Source organism: Psammomys obesus, unplaced genomic scaffold (assembly GCF_907164565.1).
Source record: "Psammomys obesus unplaced genomic scaffold, mPsaObe1.curated_primary_1811, whole genome shotgun sequence".
Taxonomy (NCBI): domain Eukaryota; kingdom Metazoa; phylum Chordata; class Mammalia; order Rodentia; family Muridae; genus Psammomys; species Psammomys obesus.
Window position 1 is genome coordinate 7,047,763 of NW_026590677.1, and position 23,684 is coordinate 7,071,446.

Here is a 23,684-nt window from a genome sequence, read left to right on the forward strand (position 1 = left end):
AGTCATGTTGCATGAGTTTTAGATGATTGAGAGACAGGGAAATTCTCAGCCTGAAAACTGATAACTTCAGGAGTAACTTTCCTATTGAGGGCCTGAAAATTAGAAAAAAAAAAATAAATCTCAGAAAATTTTCAGCACATTATTTCTGACAACTGCAAATTAGATAGCAGCATACCCAAAAATGACATTCTATAATGATCTAGCACAGACCCAGGCAGAAGACTGATAGGCAGAGAAAATCCTCTGCAAGGTGGTGAGCAATCACTACATGAATTAAAAAAATTGAGTATCCACCAAGTACTCAACCTCTAGGTGTGGTGTTGCTCATTCATTTGCTGTCTCTATTGTTTGTATTTTGTTTTTATCTGTATTTTTATTATTTTTTTAGAAAAGAAAACATTAACCTTTAAAAGCCTTTTGCCATCACCACACACATAGCAATTTGCAATATCAAATACAACAACAGCACAGCTAGCAAAAGGGTTCTTAAAGCAGGGGTGTCCACAACAAAGTAGCGGCATTGGAAAGTATTCTAGCTTCAGGAACAACCTTTTGGGGGCTCGATTTCACATCACTGAATCAATGAATAGTACACAATAAATGACCAATAACTTGTCTATACTACAAAAACAGTGGTGAACTTATTAAAGGTGTCCAGAGCTTTTTTTCCTTTTTTCTTTTTTTTAAATGTAATTCTTCACAAACAATGGTCATTTATATTATCATTTTGACATATAAAAATATATAAATTCAAACACTTAATACATAATACTTTTTCACAACTGAATTTGCCTCTGTTTCCCAACATCAAGGCCCCATGAACAACTCAAGCCAAAGCTAATTTGCTCCAACTGAACACCCCTGCTGCCTGTTGAAACAAGAGGGATTGTCACAGAATGATAGTCACTTATACACAATACATTTAGGGAAAGCTCTGCAATGCAGCCACTCAAGAACCAACCATTGGTGAGCAATTAAAATGAGCAGCTGCTCCATCTTCACTAGCCAATGTGGTTGCTTTTCTCTTCTTCCCCAGACGGGTTTACAGAACAATATCTTTCAGACGCTTCATGCCAGGAGATTCCTTGTCACGACCTTCCTTCAGAATAGGGTTGACCTCGTGCATGACTTTCTCGCTGTCAGCTCCACGGGGCTCAGCTTCAGAAGGACGAGAAGCGCCGTTGTTGGCATGGTGCTCCAAATCATGAGCTGGAGGAGCCAGGGCGACGGTGTAAGACATGGAAGGCTTGGTGGGCAGAGGACTCTTGAGATGGAGTGGGGAGGTGACAGGGCTAATAGCTTCACAGCCATTGCCTGCTTCCCGAATAGCGCTGTTGACTTTGGGGCTGCAGATGGTCACATCGACAGTCCTCTTGCCTTTCAGGATGGGCCGCTCCTCAGCTGGGTGGTTACTGACATCTTTGCCAAAGGTTGCAAAAGTCCGCTTGGTGGGACCACAGTCGTCATAAGCCTCAACATCAGCAGCCGTAGCTTCAATGGACAGAGCAATGATGTTCCTCACATGCTCGGGAGACTTGGAGCGGGGAGGCATGGGATTCCGGGGCATCCAGCATCTATCAGAGTGGCCAAGAATCCTGCATTCTTCCCTGCAGTGAAATCCTTCATTCTGGTCTGTAAGAAAAAAAGGAAAATGTCAATTTCATCAGCTTTTCCAATAATCACTGCAATTTCTAGCTCTGGTCTCTCTGATACCCACAGGTCCTTTTGGGAAATGACATTTGGATAGTCCTTCGTTGCGTTTTGGGACAAGTGTGAAAGAGGATTTAAAAAAAAAAGCTATATATCTCCCTCTAAACACTACTGTGTTTGTTTGTTGTTTGTTTTTGTTTTGTTTTGTTTTGTTTTGTTTTGTTTCTGGTCCTTGCTGTTCCCACTGCTGAAAACCAAAAAATCCTAAAGAAAAGCAAGTTATAATGAAAAAGAATAGTTTTAAGTTAAGTTTATCTTGAGTGCTAAGGTGCAAAGAGTAAGCAAATTTTTCAACACCTCCTGCTAAAATTTACCTATGTTTGAAACTGTATTTAGCAGAAGAAGTAATGGAAGCATTGTAGGGAATCCAATGTTCACTTTATCAAAGAAACTTGCCCATAATTTTTGTGAACACTATCAACCACTTTCATGTATGCATCAGCGATACATGGTGCTTCCGTTTAGATTAATGTGTATTCTCTTTTTGACCATCAGTTCCCCCAAGCAATCACTTCATTGGGATGTCTCTATGACTAGATTTCCTGTCAGAATGAATACACTGTGACCTCCTCCTTCCAGAGAACTCACCAGCTTTATTAGCCCTACACACACAAACACACACACACACACACACACACCTCTTATATGTTGGGAATCATTTAAGTAGCTACAAACAAGCTATTTCTTCTTATTTGTTTTAATCTTCACTTTTATTAAGCACCTATTTCCTAATGAAATATAGATAGTTAGTAAGATTGCAAATTACATCAGCTATTAGAAAGAACAAAATAAATTGTCTTCAGAAATAAATTAAAAACAGAAAAAAAACTACCTAGCCTACCTCTCATTTCTGAACATATATTCAAAGAAAATGAAATCATAACGATCCCTACAAAATCAAATATATATATATATATATATATATATATATATATATATATATATATATATATTAGGATGAACATTAAGCTAGATCACCCCAGTTGCCCATCAACAGATGAGTGAATAAAGAAAGCATAGTATGTATGCTTACTGGAATTATATAACCATAAACAAAAATGAAACTTTATCCTTTGAGACAACGTAGATGAAACTTAAGGGTATTACACTGATCAAAATAAGCCAAAACTAAAAATTAAGTACCACAAGCTATTCATATAAAGAAGCTACAAAAGTAGAATAGTAGCCATTGGAAACTAGGAAAGGCAGAGTTGAAGAATAATAAAAGTAAGCACAAAAGCACCACAAGTTCTAGTGTTCTTTCTTTGGATCTTATTTTTATTTATTATGTATACATTGTTCTGTCTGCATGTGTGCCTGCACACCAGAAGAGGACACCAGATCTCATTACAGATCATTGGAAGCCACCATGTGGCTGCTAGGAATTGAACTCAGGACCTCTGGAAGAGCAGCCAGTGCTCCTAACATTGGGGGCCATTTTTCCAGTCCCCAAGTTCTAGTATTCTAAGGCACAGCAGTGGCACTACAATGGAAAATACCTGTTGAATATTTCAGAGGATCTAGAAGAGACAGAGGAGTTGAAGACTCAAAGGAATGAGAAGTAGATCAAAATGCTTATTACACTGGTTTGAATAGTACATGCTGTATACATGTGTGAAAATATCACCCCCAAAATATGTACAGTCCATCCCATGGTACTAAAAATTTAAGGTTTTTGTGATTGCTTTAATTCTACCCTTGAAGATATCAATAGATAGAATTCACAACTATTAGAGTAACATATTTTTAATCTTTCCATTTCAGGTTCATTCAGTATTTTATTTTGTTCTCAGAGGAGCTTTCTACGAAAAAAAAAAGCTTTACCGAAGCATGGATGCAGGGTCAACATCTGCCTGACCATTGAATAAACATGCATTAAACTGGTTTGTTTATAGCCCTAGCTTTCCAGTTTAACTGATGTTTATTACATTCTAGTATAAGGATGACTTAATGAAACTTTTCATCATATTGCACAATGCTTCACAATATGATCAGCTTAACATTTACAAAAATAAATCCTTGAGGTATTGAAGGAGGTAGGAATACTAGAACACAAAAGCAAAAGGTATTCATATGAATGCATATGTATTAAATATAGGTGTGTTTATCATACAAAAACAGAGAGAGTGAAAGCAGAAAAATTGGAAGTATAGGTTGAGATTTCATTTTTGTAAAAGTTAGAAGCTAATATATAAGGAGCTTTCCCGAAATGAGTCTATACATAACACACCTGTCTTGTGGGCTTGTATTTCTGTGTGTGTATTTAATTAAAAAGATAGTAAATGGCACATGAGAGAAAAGCCAGTGGGAGAAGTTAGATGGTAAAGACTTCATCCATGTTCAGTCCAGATTTGAAGACAATGGTGAACATGACGCTTGACCTCATTTAAGCTATTTAAAATTTGTCTAAAGAAAAACTATTTTCTGTGTATCTGGATGAAAAAAATACCAACATTTTTAATATGTATATTTCTTGAATCATTGCAGTACTTAAGAATGAAGCACTCAGAATTATGCATATTTGAAAGCAAATAACAAATAAGCATTATCACCAAGAAAAGTGCCTGACACAGAGACAAGACAATTCTTCAAATGCTAGCACAGTTTTGCATCATGACTTCAAAAATAGCTACTCATGTGAAAAATGAAAGGTTTGTCAGACTCCTTTCTCTGTCCCTTATTTGCAAACTCCAAGGGATGCCATACACAATTCAACATGCATACATTCTTGTAGAGGAATACAATACAAATCAATGGAAACATGCTCGTACATACAAGGAATATACTTTGTGAAAGCCCAAAACACATGAATGGAAGAGTTGCTACACCTCATGTCAGTTTCATTTAAATCTATGCTTTCCTTGGGAAGCCCTAGGATTGTTATAGTAGAACCAAAATTACAGCTTCAGGATTTTCCTAATAAGAAAACCTTACCTTTTAAGGTATATCTAATAACTTTCTTTTTTGTTTCCTTTTTTAAATTTTGTCTTTAATTTATACATTCACTTCACATCCCAATCATAGCTCCATCCCTCTTCTCCTCCAGGTATCTACCTCTCACCCTCTTCCCCCACTCCCTTTTCTCCTCAGGGAAAGGGAGGCTCCCCCAACCCACCCCAGCACATCAGATGGAATCATGACTGAGCTCATCCTCACTCACTGAGGTCATGGAAGGCATCTCCAAAAGGGGAACTGATTGAAAGCAGACAACAGAGACCATGCTATAAACAGCACCCACTCAACTCACTAGAGAACCAACAGGAAGGTTAAACTGCCAACAGGCTACACATGTGTAGGTGGCCCAAGTCCAGGCCATGCATGTGCCTTGGTTGGTGCTTCCATCTCCACAAGCCCCCATGGGTTTAGGTTAGTTGATTCTGTTGGTCTTCTTGTGGAGTCCCTGTCCGCTCTGGGTCCTGCCATCATCCCACCCCCTACTCTTCCACAGGACTCCTTGAGCTCCACATAATGCTTGGCTATGACTCTCAGAATCTAATTAAATCAGCTGATGGGTGGGAGCTCTCAGAGGAATAACAGCTATAAAAAATTAGTATCAATTTGAGGAGGATGAGATATGTGGTAAAGAAGTAAAAATAAATACAGTTTAATTATTGACTTCCATTTTTATAAATCAAAGCAATTATTTCCATAAGCTAGCAGGAATAAAAATACAGAATGCAATGAAATGTATATTCATTTTGTTCCTATATCAAGGAACAAATGTAGAAAGGCCTTGGCCTGTAATCCCTAAATCCTAAACTTATGCTACAGGTCACTTGATAACAATTCTAGAGTATAGCAGTGGTGAACCACTGTAAAGTAGACTCTGCCCATTGAAATCAACTTTCATTACTTTCATTTCTGGTAGGGGTTGTTGTTGCTGTTTGTTTTATTCACTCAAGTAGCTCTCTTTAAATTTTCAGATGTTTACAATACCATGCAGTAGGAGAATCCCACTCTTATGTTAACCTCAATTCCAAGTATGTTGTTCCTTCCCTAATTGTAGGTTGTTTTCAAATGAACAGGATGAGAAAGCACAGCTCTCTAGCACACATAGACAAAAATAAAAAAATAAAAATGCCAGGTATAGTTGTTTCCTAAATGTTATGAAATCAGTCTTCTCAGAAGACTCTTTGTCAAAAATATGTTCACCTTCCTCTTATCAACTACATAAATAAAAAAAGAATCAATGTCTGGAAAGAAAAACATAAACTAACATAGTACCCTCAAAAATGTCCAAGATAGTGGTGACCAGCGCTCACAGTATCTGAGAAGCAGACCATCTGAAACTCCGAAATTGGTGGAGGGGCATCTAAAGCCAGAAAATCGACATTGAGGCTTCCTGAACAAGAGTTGAGACCTTTAGATTCAAGTCACCGTGGACTTTTCTGGGGAGAGAGAGAAGCGAACTTTTGAACTCTATGCAATTCCCTGTTTTGGGCCTCCCTCCTTGGTGGAGCCAGCTCACAGTGCCAGAGGCCTTCAGCACAGAACTCACTGCCTGGGGACTGAGACAGCAGAGGCGGGGCTCAGGCTCTGAGCTCCTCAGCTGCGGCTGCTAGCTGTACCCGCCTTTCAAGTCCCAGATCAGTGGTACCATCTTCCCGGGTCCTGGGTTGGCGAGACCCTAACCCTAACCCTCTATAAGTGGATGTAGGGAGGGGCAGGGAGGAGATGAGGGAGGGAGGGTGGGAATGGGAGGGAATGAGGGAGAGAGCTACAGCTGGGATACAAAGTAAATAATCTGTAATTAATATAAAAAATAAAAATTTAATTAAAATTGTGATCATCCTAAACATAATAATCACGTTTGATAAGCCCATCCCAGTTGTACATGAGATAGATTAATACACTATTTTCTTGGATTAATTATGTGAATTCATATTCACCGTTCTCATTTATGTGAGTAATAACATGAATCTAAAAGATCCATTGGACCTCCCTACATCAAATAGTTATTTCTTTAGGTGCTTACTAGAGACAGTGAATTTCTGTTTATTAGTTTGGCTTCAAATAGCATGACATTTATGTCAATATGATTAAAATAAAGTATAATTATACCCATTTTTTTTGTCTAAGAGAAATCATGGTAAATAGGAACAGATTAAAAGTACTCCAAATCATAATTTAAGTTTAGTAAAGAAGTTCATTGTAACATTAAACGTGAGAAAAGCACAATAAAAAGATCCTCTATTGATATTAATAAAGACAGATTGTGTAAAAGAAAAAGAAGAAAAAAATTTGAAAAGGAAAAAAAGACTACTATAGGTAAATATTATGTGCCTGCAATTACAACAACTGGGTATTACACAGTGGTGTGAAACTAGAGAGGAGCCCTTTTGTAGCAAACATCACAAATATTCAGAACACAGGCTCTTGCTTAAATAGCCTAATATTTTACCAATTCCCTGTTAGAGTTCTCCTAAAGACCATGTGTGTGATTTAATATTTTCTTACATCTCTATCTAAAAGTATTGGATTAAACTTAGGCAAGGTGTAAAATTCTAAAATCCACATATAGTTATGATGATTCAATCATTGCCATAAGCAAATGAGTGAAAGCATATGGGTACTTTTTTAAGATAAACTTCTTTTTATGTGTTTGAGTGTTTACCTTCTATGTATGTAAGTGAACTGTGTGCATGCCTGGTATCTGAGGAGGCCAAAAGAGGATGGAAAATCATTTGAGGCTTGAGTACAAATGATTTTAATGTGCCATGTGGATGCTGGAAACTGAATGTGGATCTTAAGAAAGTGGAGCCACTGATTTTCAACTCTGAGCTATCTCTCAAACCCCAAGGCACGTGGTTTTAATTCAAACACATATAGGACTAAAGTAGAATGATAAATTTGACAATTGGTCTCTTCTATTTCTGACATTATGCTCAGGGCTTACAACTCAAGAAAAAAAAATTGGGTGCCTAAATATGGAAAAGGGACACAAATCATGGTATCATAGAAGTCTTTACTTGTTTTAATTGTTGAAGAGTATTCCATTGTGTAAATGTACCACAATTTCTGTATCCATTCTTCAGTTGAGGGACATCTGGGTAGTTTCCAGATTCTGTCTATTACAAATAAAGCTGCTACGAACTAGGATGAGCAAATGTCCTTGTTGTATACTTGAGCATGTTTTGAATATATACTTAGGAGTGGTGGTATGGCTGGATCTTGAGGTAGCACTATTTCTAATTGTCTGAGAAAGCACCATATTTATTTCCAAAGCAGTTGTACAGATTTACTTTCCCACCAGCAATGGAGGAAGGTTCCCCTTTCTCCGCATCTTCTCCAGCATGTATTGTCACTTGAGTTTTTGATCTTAGCCATTCTGATGGGTGTCAGCTGAAATCTCAGGTTGTTTTGATTTGCATTTCCCTGATTAAGGACATTAAGCATTTCTTTAAATGTTTCTTGGCCACTCGATATTCCTCTACCCAGCAGGGTATCAAAGCAGATGCTGAGACTCATAGGTAAATTTTGGGCAGAGTGCAGAGAATCTTTTGAAAGGAGATAGAAAGACCTGAAGGGTACAGGAGCTCAACAAGAAGAGCATCAGAACCAAAAATTCTGGGCACAGAGGTCTTTTCTGAGATTGATACTCCACCCCAGGTCCATGCATGGAGATAACCTAGAACCCCTGCACAGATGTAGCCCATGACAGCTCAGTCTCTAAGTGGGTTCCCTAGAAAGGGGAACAGGTACTGTCTCTGACATGAACTCAGTGGCTTGCTCTTAGATCACCTCTTCCTGAGGTGGGAGCAGCCTTACCAGGCCACAGAAGAAGACAATGCAGCCAGTCCTGATGAGACCTGATAGGCTAGGGTCAGAGGGAAGGAGAACAGGATCTCCTTTATCACTGGACTTGGAAAGGGGCATGGGAGGAGATAAGGGATGGAGGGTTGGATTGGAATGGAATGAGGAAGGGAGCTACAGCTGGGATACAATGTGAATAATCTGTAATTCATAAAAAATAAAAAATTTAAAAAAGAAAACAAAAAATAAAAAAGAAATCTTTACTCCAAAACAGTTGTTTTAGACAAAGAAGGAAGAAAGAAAGAATGGGGAAAGAGGTAAAGCTCCTGAAGTATACATAGTGATCAATAATTCTGTTATTATTTGTTATCAGAGCTTTGAGTAGAGAATTTCCAATCATATGGCAACAAATAAATAAACAATAAATAAATCTTCAAAACATCAGTCTTGCAAAGTTGTAGCAGGCACAACAGACAATAATAATTACATTGTGATGTACAAATACATAATTCAAATAGAAAAAAAAACAGAATCTTCTTTTATACAAACAGTAAAAGTTTGCACAGCAAGTAATACAATCTTTGAGATATAAAGCAGGTAACTTTCAGATATTTAAAGTAATAATGACAACTCTGGCTTTGTTAAAGTTCCAGAGTTCTAGAAAAAGAGAGGAGCTGAGATGTTCTGTTGGTTATCTATAGTATCCAGTCAAAATGAATGTGGTCAACAATATCACTAATTATTTACTGTGATTTGAAGTTGGAGTACATTATCTCAAAGATGTTAATGATCACAGATAAGACTCCAGCACTAAAATAGTTCAAGGCTACAGTTGTAAGAGCACTGTGTTACCTCTTTAAAGGTGATTGGCAAATAGGAAAACAGAAAGAAAAACATCAAGTGAGTTTCAACTACTATAAATTCTAAGTAGCAACAATAATCCAACATATAACAAGTGATGTGTTACTTAGAAAATCTTCCTGGATTGGACCATTACACAACTACATAACTTGCTCTTCTCTTTACCAATCCATGGGCAAGACAATCTACAACCAAAACAGAGTCAATTTCTGTAAAGCAGAACAGAGAATATTTTTATGAGGATCATGAAGAAGGTAAGTATCATTAAAATTGGCCACATTTGCCCAAATAAGGAAGCACAGTAGAGATGGCACAGTGGTGAATATCATTTGTACATCTTTCAAAGGACTAGAATTTGGCTCCCAGCACCCAAGTCAGGTAGATTCACAAGTGACTGTAACTACAGCACAAGGGAAATTGATGCCCTCATCTGGTCTCCATAGGTACTTACACACATAGGGCATATAATCCCACACATACACACAAATAAAAAGTGTCTTTAAATGAAACACAATTTTTGATAACCATCCCTACCTAAGTAATTTCTATTCCTCTGAAGCAGAAATAAACAAAAACTGCCTAGAAATATCTTTACTTATTTTTCAATTTATTCTCTGTGTATCCCAACTAGAGGCCCTTCCTTTATCCCCTCCCAATCCCCCCCTCACTCCATTATCTCCTCCAATGCCCCTCCCTCAGTCCACTGAAAGGAGAGGTCTTCCACCCCTTCCCCTGACCCAAGCCTATCACGTCTCACCAGAACTGTCTGCATTATCTTCCTCTGTGGCCTGGTAACCTCAGGGGGAGGTGACCAAAGAGCCAGTCACTGAGTTCATGTCAAGACAGCCTCCATTCCCCTTATTACAGAACTCACTTGAAGATTGAGCTATCATGAACAACATCTGTGCAGAGGTTCTAAGTTATATCCATGAATGGTCCTTGGTTGAAGAAATTTGCAAGCAAATGGTAGGAACTAGGAACGATCATCCTGAGTGAGGTATCCCAAAGGCAGAAAGAACACATGGTATATACTGACATATAAGTGGATATTAGACATGTAATAAAGGATAAACATACTAAAAACAGTACACATAAAGAAGCTAAGCAAGGAGGAGGACCCTCGGTAAGATATTTAATCCCCATTTAGAAGGGCAAAGAAGATGGACATCAGAAGAGGGAGAAAACAGGGAACAGGACAGGAGCCTACCACAGAGAGCCTCTGAGAGACTCTATCCAGCAGTGTATTGAAGCAGATGATGAAACTCATAGCCAAACTTTAGTCAGAGTGCAAGGAATCTTATAAAAGAAGGGGGAGATAGCATGACCTGGAAGGGACAGGAGCTCCAGAATAAGAGCAACAGAACCAAAAAATCTGGGCCCAGGGGTCTTTTCTGAAACTTTACTTATGTTTATCATTAGAAACAGATCCCCATTTCCATTAGGGATGACAAAGTGCGTCATTAAAAACAATTCACTGGACTTCCTTCCAGAGAGGCATGATCATATAACTAAGACCAAAACAACGTTATGAAGACAGGATGTGATAAAAACTTCAAAGAGATATGATTTATCTGGAGACTATATGTCCTTATTTTTTTCATGATTTGTCTTATCTGGAACAGAATCATAGTAACTAAAGATGCAATATCTATCTTACTAGCCATGAAATAACTCTCTAAGAATGAAAATCATGAGCCTTCAGGTGGCAAAATAAAAAGATATAAAAACTTTTGGGGACTGAAAATATACAGCCACCTCATCAGAGTTGAACTGTCCTCATAGAAAACACAGGAACTCCACAGGAGACCAACAGAACCAAAAAACCTGGGCCCCAGAGATCCTGCAAAGATCCTCACTCCAATCAAGGACCATGCACGAGGAGGATTTATGTAGCTGATAGGCTGCTTCTGACTAGGCCACCGCAGAAGATGATTCAGCCAGCCTTGATGAGATCTGAAAGGCTAGGGTCAGATAAAAAAGGAGAAGGTCCTCCTCTATTAAAAAACTAGGGAAAGGGTATAGAGGGTTAATACGGAGAGTAGGCAGGACAGAGAGGAGAGGATAGAGGGGGCTAGAGCTAAGATAAAAAGTTAATACATTGTGATAAATTAATTAATTAATTTTTTTTAAATGAATGAAATGAGAAACAGTCAAATTAGAAGTGGTTTGGGGTGGTTTTCAGGAGATATAATATACATTTGAAATCCAATTGAAAATATAATTTTTCAAAGTGAAAGTTTCCTATCTTAGAAACAGTTAGCAGGGCGGGACGGTTATAAATACAGAATTTTAACTTAGTTTAAAAATGCGGTCAATGAAATGAATGTGTTATTTAAAAATATCAAACACGAGGGGCGGGGCAAGATGGCGGCGCCAGGAGGACTCTCATTCTGAGGAGCAGCACAGCAGGATTGGCACAGTGACCAGCAATCAGAACTCGAGGCCATAAAACACAAGTGATTGTGTTTCACAGGTGAGAGGATACCCCATGGTGGGGGATTCAATCAGCTTTAACTCACCTGGTTAAACCACAAAAGAGATCCTGGTTCTGCCAGGCGCTTGGTCGCCAACCCAGAGCTACACCCCAGCGTGATCTGGTCACGGTCCAGACTGAACTGTGGGCCCACAACACCATAGACTGGATTTCCCAGGCGAGAGATAACCCCATGGAGCAGAAAACGATTGGGACCGACCTCAGGTTACCCAGACATCCCCTGGAAAAGACTCAGGTTCCCCGGGCGCCCCAAGAGCCAGCCCAGACCCAGAGCCGGGACCCAGGCGCCTGCACTGAGCCCTGACTGTGCGCCTGATTCGCCGCCTCAGATAGAACTGTGGGCACCAGGGCACCAGGCACCAGAGACTGCATTTCACTGGCAGGTGCAAACCGACAGGGAGGGAAACGACTGGTCTTATCTCAGAGCACCCAGCCGACACCCCCACCACGAAAGGGACTAGGGAAAATTACCCAGTTTAGGCAGCAGCCAAGGCTCCGAACGGCCAGAAAGGCGGAGCCAAGAGCGGGCATCTGCGCCGGTGGGTTCTACTCGCCACCCCAGACAGAACAGCGGTCCCCAAAGCAAAGACTGTGTGTCTCTGGCAGGAGGAAACCCACAGCGGAGGGGATCATCAGCTCTAACGCTTAGGACACCCAGCACCAAAACACTTCCTGAATTCACACAGACTCTAGGCTCTAATGCAGGCAGGAGTGCTGTGCTCAGCAGCCATTATTGAGGTCCCCTAGGGCACTGGGACACACAGCTGCATCCTAAGACCTACAAAAAGCCACAGAGCCATTACAGCAGCCCTCAGATAATGTGCCAAGGATCAACCAGTTATCCCTAGCTAGACTGTCAAAACTGTGGGAATCCCTGGTCCTTCAAGAGGGCTGCACCCACAGCGCCTGGACCAGAGCAGTGCCTGCAGCCGCCATCCCAGGCAGGGACACACAGCTTCTGGTCCAGAGTGAGGCACCCAGCCTCCAGACCAGAGCAGCGCCCGCAGACGCCAACTCAACCTAGGTACACATTCTCCAGGTCCAGAGCAGAGCAATCAGCCTTTGGCCCAGAGACTTGCTGAGTGCACCTCTCACTTTCCCGGAGAGAACTGTGCGCCCCAGGATAACAGAATGAATTTCCCTATTGGGAGAAAACCTCACAGCTAGGGAATCAGCATGTGCTTCAAGAGGACTGTACATAGAAATTTAGTCAAAAGCAGCACACTAAATTTATAACAAGAAACCCAGCAGTGGGGCAGCTGTCTTGAGAACTTCTATGTGTAAGAGAAGATCCCCCCCGGCCTAACATAGACCACAGCTACTACTCAGGGCTATAAACCTGAGGTGAGCAGTGGCAACTCCTGACAAACACTGGCCATACAGTGACCATAACCAAAAAGCAGAGAAGGACTCCTTCAGGAAAAATCATCTTCCGGCCAAGGGGATAATCCCTACCTCAGGACTCCAGGAAACACAGAAACTAAAAGCCAACACCTAAATCAGCCCAATGGGTAGACGTCAGCGTAAAAGCTCAACCAACAAAAGACAGAGCAATATGGCATCTCCAGAACCCAGCCATCGGGAAGCGAACAGCCCTGAACAATGCAGCATAATAGAAAATCAAGAAGATGACCTTACATCTATGCTGATGAAGAGGATAATAGAGGAAACAAATAAAATACATAAAGAATTAGAGGAAGATAAAACCAAACAGATCATGGCTATCCATAAAGAAATGGAGGAAGATAAAGACAAGCAGATTAGGGCCATCCTTGAAGAAATACGGGAATATGCAGCCAAACAGCTTATGGCCTTCAGAGAAGAAATAATTAAATCACTGAAAGAAATAAAAGAGACAGAGTTGAAGGAACTAAAAGAAAAAGAGGAAAATACAAGCAGACAGGTGAAGGAAGTAAACAAAACAACTCAAGACCTGAAGATATAACTAGAAAAATTAAAGAAAATAAATGGAGGAAATAATGGAGAGGAAGAATTTAGGGAAGAAAACAGGAACTACAGAGGTAAGCATAACCAACAGAATACAAGAGATGGAAGAAAGAATCTCAGGTGTAGAAGATACAATGGAAGAAATCGATGTATCTGTCAAAGAAAATGTTAAATCCAAAAACTTCCTGACACAGTCTGTCCAAGAAATCCAAGACAATATGAAAAGACAAAACCTAAGAATAATAGGAATAGAGGAAAAAGAAGACTCCCTTCTCCACAGCCCAGAAAATATTTTCAACAAAATCATTGAAGAAAATTTCCCCAAGTTAAAGGAGAAGCCAATAAGGACACATGAGGCCTACAGAACACCCAACAAAACTGACCAGAAAAGAAACTCTTCCTGCCACATAATAATCTAAACAGTAAGTATACAGAACAAAGAAAAAATACTAAAAGCTGCAAGGGAAAAAGGCCAAGTAACATATAATGGCAAACCCATTAGAATCACACCTGACCTTTCAACAGAAACTATGAAAGCCAGAAGGGCCTGGACAGATACCATGCAGACCTTAAGAGAACACAGATGTCAGCCCAGGATACTATATCCTGCAAAACTCTCAGTCCTCATAGACGGAGAAAACAAGATATTCAATGACAAAAACAAATTTCAACAATACCTACACACAAATCCAGCATTACAGAAGACACTGGAAGGGAAAATACAAAAAAAGAAAATTAATTTCTGTCAAGAAAACACAGGAAATAATTAACCTTACTACAGTAAAACAAAAAGCAACCAAGAACACAACCTTATGAACACAGCCAACATCAAAATCAAAGGACCTAACAGCCACTGGTCATTAATCTCTCTCAACATCAATGGACTCAACTCTCCAGTAAAAAGACACAGATTAACAGAATGGATACATAAGCAAAACCCAGCAATCTGTTGCATACAAGAAACACACCTAAGGCACAAAGATAGACATTACCTGAGGGTAAAAGGTTGGAAGACAATTTTCGAAGCAAATGGACCCAAGAAACAAGCAGGAGTAGCCAATCTAGTATCTGATAAAATAGACTTTCAACCAAAATTAATGAAAAGAGATGGGGAAGGATATTTCATACTCATCAAGGGAAAATTCCACCAGGAAGACATCATAATCCTGAACATCTATGCCCCAAATACAAGACCATCCACATTTGTAAAAGAAACATTGATAAAATTTAAACCACATATAGATCCCCACACATTAATAGTGGGAGACTTCAACACCCCACTCTCAACAAAGGGCAGGTCAACAAAACAGAAATTAAACAAAGAAACAATATCTCTTACAAAGGTCATGAATCAAATGGACCTCACAGACATTTACAGAACTTTACACCCAAACACAAAAGAATTTACCTTCTTCTCAGCACCTCATGGAACCTTCTCCAAAATAGACCATATAGTTGGTCACAAAGCAAGCCTCAACAGATACAAGAAAACTGAAATAATCCCTTGTATCCTGTCTGATCACCATGGAATAAAGCTGGTCTTCAACAACAACAGAAATAGCAAATACACACACATGGAAACTGAACAACTTGTTACTAAATGACAGCTGGGTCAGGGAAGAAATAAAGAAAGAAATTAAAGCCTTCCTAGAACTCAATGAAAATGAAGACACAACATACCCAAACTTGTGGGACACAATGAAAGAAGTGCTAAGAGGAAAGTTCTTAGCACTAAGTGTCTTCAAGAAGAAATTCCAGACAACAAATTCAAGCAACTTAATGGCCCACTTAAATACCCTAGAAAAAGAAGAAGCAGACACACCAAAAAGGAGTAGACTGCTGGAAATAATCAAACTCAGGGCTGAAATCAATCAATTAGAAACAAATAAAACAATTCAAAGAATCAATGAAACCAAGAGCTGGTTCTTTGAGAAAATCAACAAGATCGACAAACCCTTAGCCAAGCTAACTAAAAGGCAGAGAGACACCACCCAAATCAACAAAATCAGAAAGGAAAAGGGGGACATAACTACAGACACTGAGGAAATCCAAACAATCATTAGGACTTACTTCAAAAGTCGATACTCAACAAAATTTGAAAATTTAAATGAAATGGACAATTTTCTTGATTGATTTGACTTACCAAAGCTGAATCAGGACCAGGTAAATCAATTAAATAGTCCTATATCCCCCAAAGAAATAGAAGCAGTCATCAAAAGTCTCCCATCCAAAAAAAGCCCAAGACAGAATTCTACCAGACCTTCAAAGAAAAGCTAACTCCAATTCTCTTCAAACTATTCCACAAATTAGAAACAGAAGGAACATTACCAAACTCATTCTATGAAGCCACAGTCACCTTGGTACCTAAACCTCACAAAGACTCAACAAAGGAAGAGAATTTCAGGCCAATATCCCTTATGAACATTGATGCAAAAATACTTAACAAAATACTTGCAAACTGAATCCAAGAACACATCACAGATATTATCCACTATGACCAAGTATGCTTCATCCCAGGTATGCAGGGGTGGTTCAATATATGGAAATCCATCAATGTGATCCACCATATTAACAAACTGAAAGAAAAAAACCACATGATAATCTCCCTAGATGCTGAAAAAGCATTTGACAAAATCCAACATCCATTCATGTTTAAAGTATTGGAGAGATCAGGGATACAAGGCACATATCTAAACATAGTAAAGTCAATATACAGCAAGCCTATACCCAACATCAAACTGAACGGAGAGAAACTTAAAGCAATCCCACTGAAATCAGGGACAAGACAAGGCTGCCCACTCTCTCCATGTCTCTTCAATAGAGTGCTGGAAGTCCTTGCTAGAGCAATAAGACAGTTGAAGGAGATCAAGGGGATACAGATGGGAAAGGAAGAAGTCAAATTATCACTATTTGCAGATGATATGATAGTATACATGAGTGACCCCAAAAACTCTACCAGGGAACTCCTATAGCTGATAAACACCTTCAGCAAAGTGGCCAGATACAAAATTAACTCAAAAAAATCAGTAGCACTCCTGTATACAAAAGACAAAAGGGCTGAGAAAGAAATTAGAGAAACAACACCATTAACAATAGCCACAAATGACATAAAGTACCTTGGTTAGGTGTAACCCTAACCAAGCAAGTCAAAGACTTGTATGAAAAAAACTTCAAGTCTCTGAAGAAAGAATTAGAGGAAGATATGAGAAGATGGAAAGATCTCCCATGCTCATGGCTTGGCAGGATTAACATAGTAAAAATGGCCATCTTACCAAAAGCAATCTACAGATTTAATGCAATTCCCATCAAATTGCCAACACAATTCTTTACAGACTTGGAAAGAAAAATTCTCAACTTCGTATGGAATAACAAGAAACCGAGAATTGCTAAAACAATCCTCTACAATAAAAGATCTTCTGGAGGTATCTCCATCCCTGATCTCAAGCTGTACTATAGAGCAACAGTTATAAAAACTGCATGGTACTGGCATAGAAACAAAATGGTGGATCAATGGAATCGAACAGAAGACCCAGAAATAAACCCACACACTTACGGACACCTGATTTTTGACAAAGATGCCAAAACCATATAATGGAAAAAAGATAGCATCTTCAACAAATGGTGCTGGTCCTACTGGATGTCTACATATAGAAAAATAAAAATAGATCCATACTTATCACCCTGCACAAAACTGAAGTCCAAGTGGATCAAAGACCTCAACATAAAACCAGACACATTAAATCGGCTAGAAAAAAAAGTGGGGAATACCCTAGAACTCATTGGTACAGGAGAAAACTTCCTGAACAGAACACCAACAGCACAGGCTCTAAGAGCAACAATCAATAAATGGGACCTCATGAAATTGAAAAGCTTCTGTAAAGCAAAGGACACCGTCATCAAAACAAAGCAACTGCCTACAGATTGGGAAAGAATCTTCACTAACCCTTTATCTGACAGAGGACTCATATCCAATATATATAAGGAACTAAACAAGCTGAAAAGCAACAAACCAAGTAATCCACTTAAAAAATGAGGAACAGAGCTAAAGAGAGAATTCTCTGTAGAGGAATATCAAATGGCAGAGAAGCACTTAAAGAAATGCTCAACCTCATTAGCCATTAGGGAAATGCAAATCAAAATGACCCTGAGATTTCACCTTACACCCATCAGAATGGCCACGATGAAAAACTCAAGGGACAACACATGCTGGAGAGGTTGTGGAGAAGGGGAACCCTTCTCCACTGCTGGTGGGAATGTAAACTTGTACAACCACTCTGGAAATCAATCTGGCGTTTTCCCAGAGAACTAGGAATAGCGCTTCCTCAAGATCCAGCCATACCACTCCTAGGCATATACCCAAAAGAGGCTCAAGTACACAAAAAGGACATGTGTTCAACCATGTTTGTAGCAGCTTTATTTGTAATAGCCAGAAGCTGGAAACAACCCAGATGCCCCTCAACTGAAGAATGGATGCAGAAACTGTGGTACATCTATACAATGGAGTATTACTCAGCAATGAAAAATAGGGAAATCATGAAATTTGCAGGTAAATGGTTATACCTGGAAAGGATCATCCTGAGTGAGTTGTCCCAGAAGCAAAAAGACACGCATGGTATATACTCACTCATATGAACATACAACATAGAATAAACCCACTAAATTCTGTACATCTAAACAAACTAAGCAAAACAGAGGACCCTAACTAAAATGTTCAATCCCCATCCTGAAAGGCAAAGAGGATGGACATCAGAAGAAAACGTAAATAGGAAACAACCTCAGAACCTGCTACAGAGGGCCTCTGAAAGCCAGAAGAAAACAGGGAACAACCTTGAAACCTGCCACAGAGGGCCTCTGAAAGCCTCTGCTGTATAGACTGTCAAAGCAGATGCTGAGCCTGATGGCCAACTCATGGGCAGAGTGATTGGAATTTTATGTAAGATGTGGGAAATAGTAAGAGCTGGAGGGGACAGGAACTCCACAAGGAGAGCAACAGAACAAGATAATTTGAACACATGGAACTTCCCAGAGACTCATACTCCAACCAAGGACTATTCATGGAGATAACCTAGAATGTAGAGGGACTTCCTCTGACATAATCTGATTGGCCTGCTCTTTGATCACCTCCCCCTGAGGGGGGAACAGCCTTACAAGGCCAAAGTAGAGGACAATGCAGCCACTTTTGATGAGAACTGATAGACTAAGATCAGAAAGGAGAGGAGATCCTCCCCTATTAGTGGACTTGTGAGTGGCATGCATGCAGAAAGGGGAGCGAGGGTGGGATCGGGAGGGGAAGAGGGAGGGGCTTATGGGGGGATACAAAATGAATAAAGTGTAATTAATAAAAAATTAAAAAATATATCAAACACTGTTTCTTAACATCTAAAAACAAGCCAGATTTCCATAAAATATAGACTAATATCACCTAATGTAAGCCTTTCAGATTTACAGGAGAAACCGATGTACTCTGGCAACGTAAATTAAAATATTACTGAAATATTACAAGACTTCATAACAAAGTCCATATACAATCTATTATGCCATAGAATTACCAAAAGAAAGACTTTTTCAAGAAAGAATTCCTAAAGCACTTTCAAGGCCTTCCGAATCCAAAGGAAAAAAACGTCTATTCTATTCTTGACAAAGCCCTCAGAGTACTAATGGGTTCAATGGTTAAGGAAAGAAGGACAGGAATGTTGAAAAGGAATAAGAGTAGGAAACACTGTGTGTGACTCAGATACTCTGTTTGCTTGGATCAGATTGATATTATGAAATTTGACACCCCCCCCCCCCCGGGGAGGAGCAGTCTGTTAGGCCACAGAGGAGGACTTTGCAGCCAGCCCTGAAGATACCTGATAAAACAGGGTCAGATGAAAGGGGAGGAGGTCCTCCCCTATCAGTGGACTTGGAAAGGGGCAGGGAGGAGACCAGGGAGGGAGTGTGGGGTTGGGGAGGGAATGAGGGAGCGGGATACAGCTGGGACACAGAGTTAACAAAATGTAACTAAAAAGAAAAAAATAATAAAATAATAATAAAAAAATTATCTTTGCTTGGATGTTAAGGTGCAAGAAGAAAAGTACTTTCTAATTATATAGCAAAAATTCAATGAAGACTTGAGAACAACTTAAAGCCACAGGGAGTAGGATTATGCTCACTTCATAAAGTAAAAAATAAGCCACAAAAGACAGTATTCCTTCTGTAAAAACATGTATGAGACATCCATGAAGGTTGATGCAACTGTTTTTACAAATTTTTTATTAATTACACTTTATTCACTTTGTATCTCCCCTATAGCTCCCTCCATCCTCCCCTCCCAATTCTTTCCCTTCCTCTCCCTTCTCCACCCATGCCCCTCCCCAAGTCCACTGATAGGAGAGGTCTTCTTTTCCTTCCTTCTGATCCTAGTCTATTAGGTCTCATCAGGAGTGGCTGCATTGTCTTCCTCTGTGGCCTGGTAAGGCTGCTCATCCCTCAAGGGGAGGTGATCAAAGAACAGGCCAATCAGTTCATGTCAGACACAGTCCCTCTTCCCATTACTATGGAACCCACTTGGACACTGAACTGCCATGGGCTACATCTGTGCAAGGGTTCTAGGTTATCTCCATGCATAGTCCTTGGTTAGAGTATCAGTCTCAGGAAAGACCCCTGTGCTCAGATTTTTTAGTTCTGTTGCTCTCCATGTGGAACTCCTGTCCTCTCCAGATCTTACTATTTCCCACTTCTTTCATAAGATTCTCTGCACTCTACCCAATAGTTGGCTATAAGTCTCAGCATCTGCTTTGATAGTCTGCAGGGCACAACCTTTCAGTGGCCCTCTGTGCCAGGCTCCTAACTCGTTCCCTGTCTTTTCCTTTTTCTGATGTCCATCCTCTTTGCATTTATGGATGGAGATTGACCATTTTAGCCAGAGTCCTCCCTCTTGATTAGTTTCTTTAGGTGTACAGATCTTAGTAGGTTTATTCCATATTATATTTTACAGACTTAGGAACCAATAATACTAAGCCATCCTGTAGCGAGTCTAACTCTGTTGAAACTTGGGTTATAAATTTTACTGCAGACAGCTACTTGTTATCTTACTCCCATCTGCCTTGATTACTGTCCTACTTTTTTTTTTCTTCTCTAACTTTTTGTTTTCCAGTTCCCTAGCTTTCTAACTCTTAGAAGTCCTTCCCATAGCACTATGCTTGGACACACAGCAGACAGAATCAGTAGGGTGGCAGAATTATAATTGACATTTGAAAACACTGATGTGCTTTTATTTGACAGATGTAAAAAAAATTGCTCTCCACAAACCAGTTCTTAATAAACAGAGAAAATTCTCTTCATTTTTTTTTCATTATCTGGGGATATATATTAAGAAATGCCAGTGATTATAAGATCTTTATCAAATTGAGACAATCGTTTTACTTTGGTAATTTAGCAAAGCTCTCAGTAAATGACACCCAAAATTTATGGAATGAGGAAGAATAGACACAGCTTCTGGTGGAGAAGGGTCAGGGTGGGGATGGAGTATTGAAACAAAAGTTACTGAACATGGCATATTAATGCTGCCAAAAATAAAAAACTGGAAGACAGAGTGAGAGAGAAAACAGGCAGTTCTAACTAGCCTAGCTTGGCATTTTCAGGATGGTTGACAATCATTGGGAATTCTAAAAAGTTTAGTTTTGGCTTGGCACAAGAAAGGAAGCTGAAAATATGGATGAATCTCAAGCTTGTCCCAGACAATTTGATAAATTTAGCCTTAGTTATCAAGTGCCAACCAACCGACAGCCCATGGAGCCAAAATGTACACAAACTTCTCTCCTCATTCATGGTCTGTTCACCTGCAATTTACTTACCATGAATGAGAATAGGTTTAAAAGATGGACCTTTCAGAATTCAAAGAAATTGAATTATCTTCAATGGAATATTTAGTGCTGAGCTGGTTGAAGAAACAAAGTTAAAACATATTGAGATATAAGTGCTTGATAATTATGATAGATGACAGTGTGGCATGTGCAGTTCATTTACTCTAAGTTGCCATTTTCACAGTCACAATAGTTCCTAGGATTTTCATTTTTGTATTGGTTCTCAATTCAATTTAGTCCATAAATAACAGATATCAGCATGTTTACACATATAAATCATTTGTGCTGATTCATGGAGAACAAGAAAGTGGAGACTATACAGAAAATTGAGGCAGAGAAGTAAGAAGTGGTGACAGTGAATAAGATAAGCAGAGATTAAGTGGACTAGGATCTTTGTATTTGTCTACTGTGATGAAAAAAATTATATGACAAAGTGCTGGGCTTCATCTAAGTGCTTAGAAACCATTTGAAAAGGTATCTTTATAGATAAAATATGAGATGACACAGAAGGTCACTGAACTATTCCCTTCAATGCAGAACACTGAGATAATGCAACTCTGAATGACATGATACTGTTTTTTAAGGTTTTGCTGTAAGATTCTCACAGAATTAAGCTCCTTAGCCCATGCCACTGGGACTCTTACAACACCTAGTCTGATCTCTGAAGAATTCAATCTATGTGTTTGATTTTGTGTAGATTAAACACATCAGAGCATTTCACACTTTCAGGAAGCAGTTGTGTTGCTGGCAAAGTAGAGTCTATGTCATGCTCACCAGGAGCTCTGATTCCAAACATTGCTGTAATTTGGTTTCATTCATTCCCAGAAAAATAGAAAAACTACTAGTATATTTTGAAGTTGTGCAAAAGCTGTTTTGTGATAGATTTGAACTTCTTGGTGCCTGAGACAAAAGCACATAGTAAGGATAACATAAGTAATGTTGGCAGGCAAAGCAAGAAAATTTAAGGTATGTTACCCAGGAGGAAAAAAAAAATTCTTATCACACAATTTGGGATATAGCTTGATGATCAGAGTGTTTGCCTAGCATATGGGAGATTTTTAGTTTTACTTCCAGCACTGAAAAGAAAATGGTGGAATGGATACAGAAAATGTGATACATTTACACAATGGAATACTACTCAGCTATTAAAAACAAAGAAATCAGATCCAAGATGGCAGCACATGAAGGACAATGTGTCTGATAAGCAGGACAGAAGTGACTGCACAGCAACAAACAGACCAAACTCTGGGCCCTAAAACACCAGTGACTGTGTTTCCCGGGTGACAGAACACCACACAATATGGGAAGCAATCAGGTGTTTAGGTCACCCAACTAAACCCCAGAAGAGATCCTGGGTCCCAGCAGGCACTCAGTCGCCAGCCCAGAGCCACACATCTGTGCGCTCTGATCACCATCCCAGACTAAACTGTGGGCCCCAGAGACTGAGATTTCCCATCCAGAGAAAATCCCACGGTGAAAGAAGCAATCAGGACCAACCTCAGGTCACCCAGACAATCCCTGGAAAATGACCCAGGGTTCAGCAGGTGCTCAGCCTGGTACCAGCCCAGTGACAGGCACACAACTCACCATCACAGACAGAACTTTAGGAACCAGGGCACCAGAGACTGAGTTTCTCTGTCAGGAGGAAACCCCACAGGGAGGGAAACAACAGGTCCAGAGCACTCAGCCGACCCCACCCCCACCCTCAGAAAGGGGAAAAATTCCTAGGTTGCTGCATGTGCCAGTTGCCACCTTAGAGCTATTCACCTGTGCCTGAGTGTTCTACTCACCATCCCAGACTGATCTATAGACCCCAAAACACCACAGACTGGGTCACCCTGTTGGAAGGAAACCCCATAGTGGAGGAAACATCAGGTCCTACTGCAGGATACCCAGCTCCACAAAAGTTTCTGGGCTCCAGAAGGCTCCAGGTTCTAGCCTCAAGGTGCATGCATGAGTACTGCTCCCACCTCCCACTGATTACCTCTTGGATTTTGGGGCAAAGAACTCCAACCTCAGACCAACAGAGACCTAGGATCAATGGGATAAGCACCAGACACTGCACCAAGGCACAA

The 23,684-nt window shown here is 39.8% G+C and overlaps 1 protein-coding gene across 2 annotated transcripts in view; it reads right to left on the reverse strand.

The window, feature by feature from the left end:
- Window positions 1–222: 222 nt before the first annotated feature.
- Pcdh19 (protocadherin 19) overlaps window positions 223–23,684 on the reverse strand; it is a 164,390-nt gene continuing 140,928 nt past the window's right edge. For both annotated transcript variants that reach the window (XM_055608289.1, XM_055608290.1), the window contains exon 5: window positions 223–1,632. In XM_055608289.1, coding sequence (XP_055464264.1) covers window positions 1,043–1,632 — 590 coding nt within the window. In that variant the 3' untranslated portion in view covers window positions 223–1,042. The remainder of the gene's footprint in view (window positions 1,633–23,684) is intronic.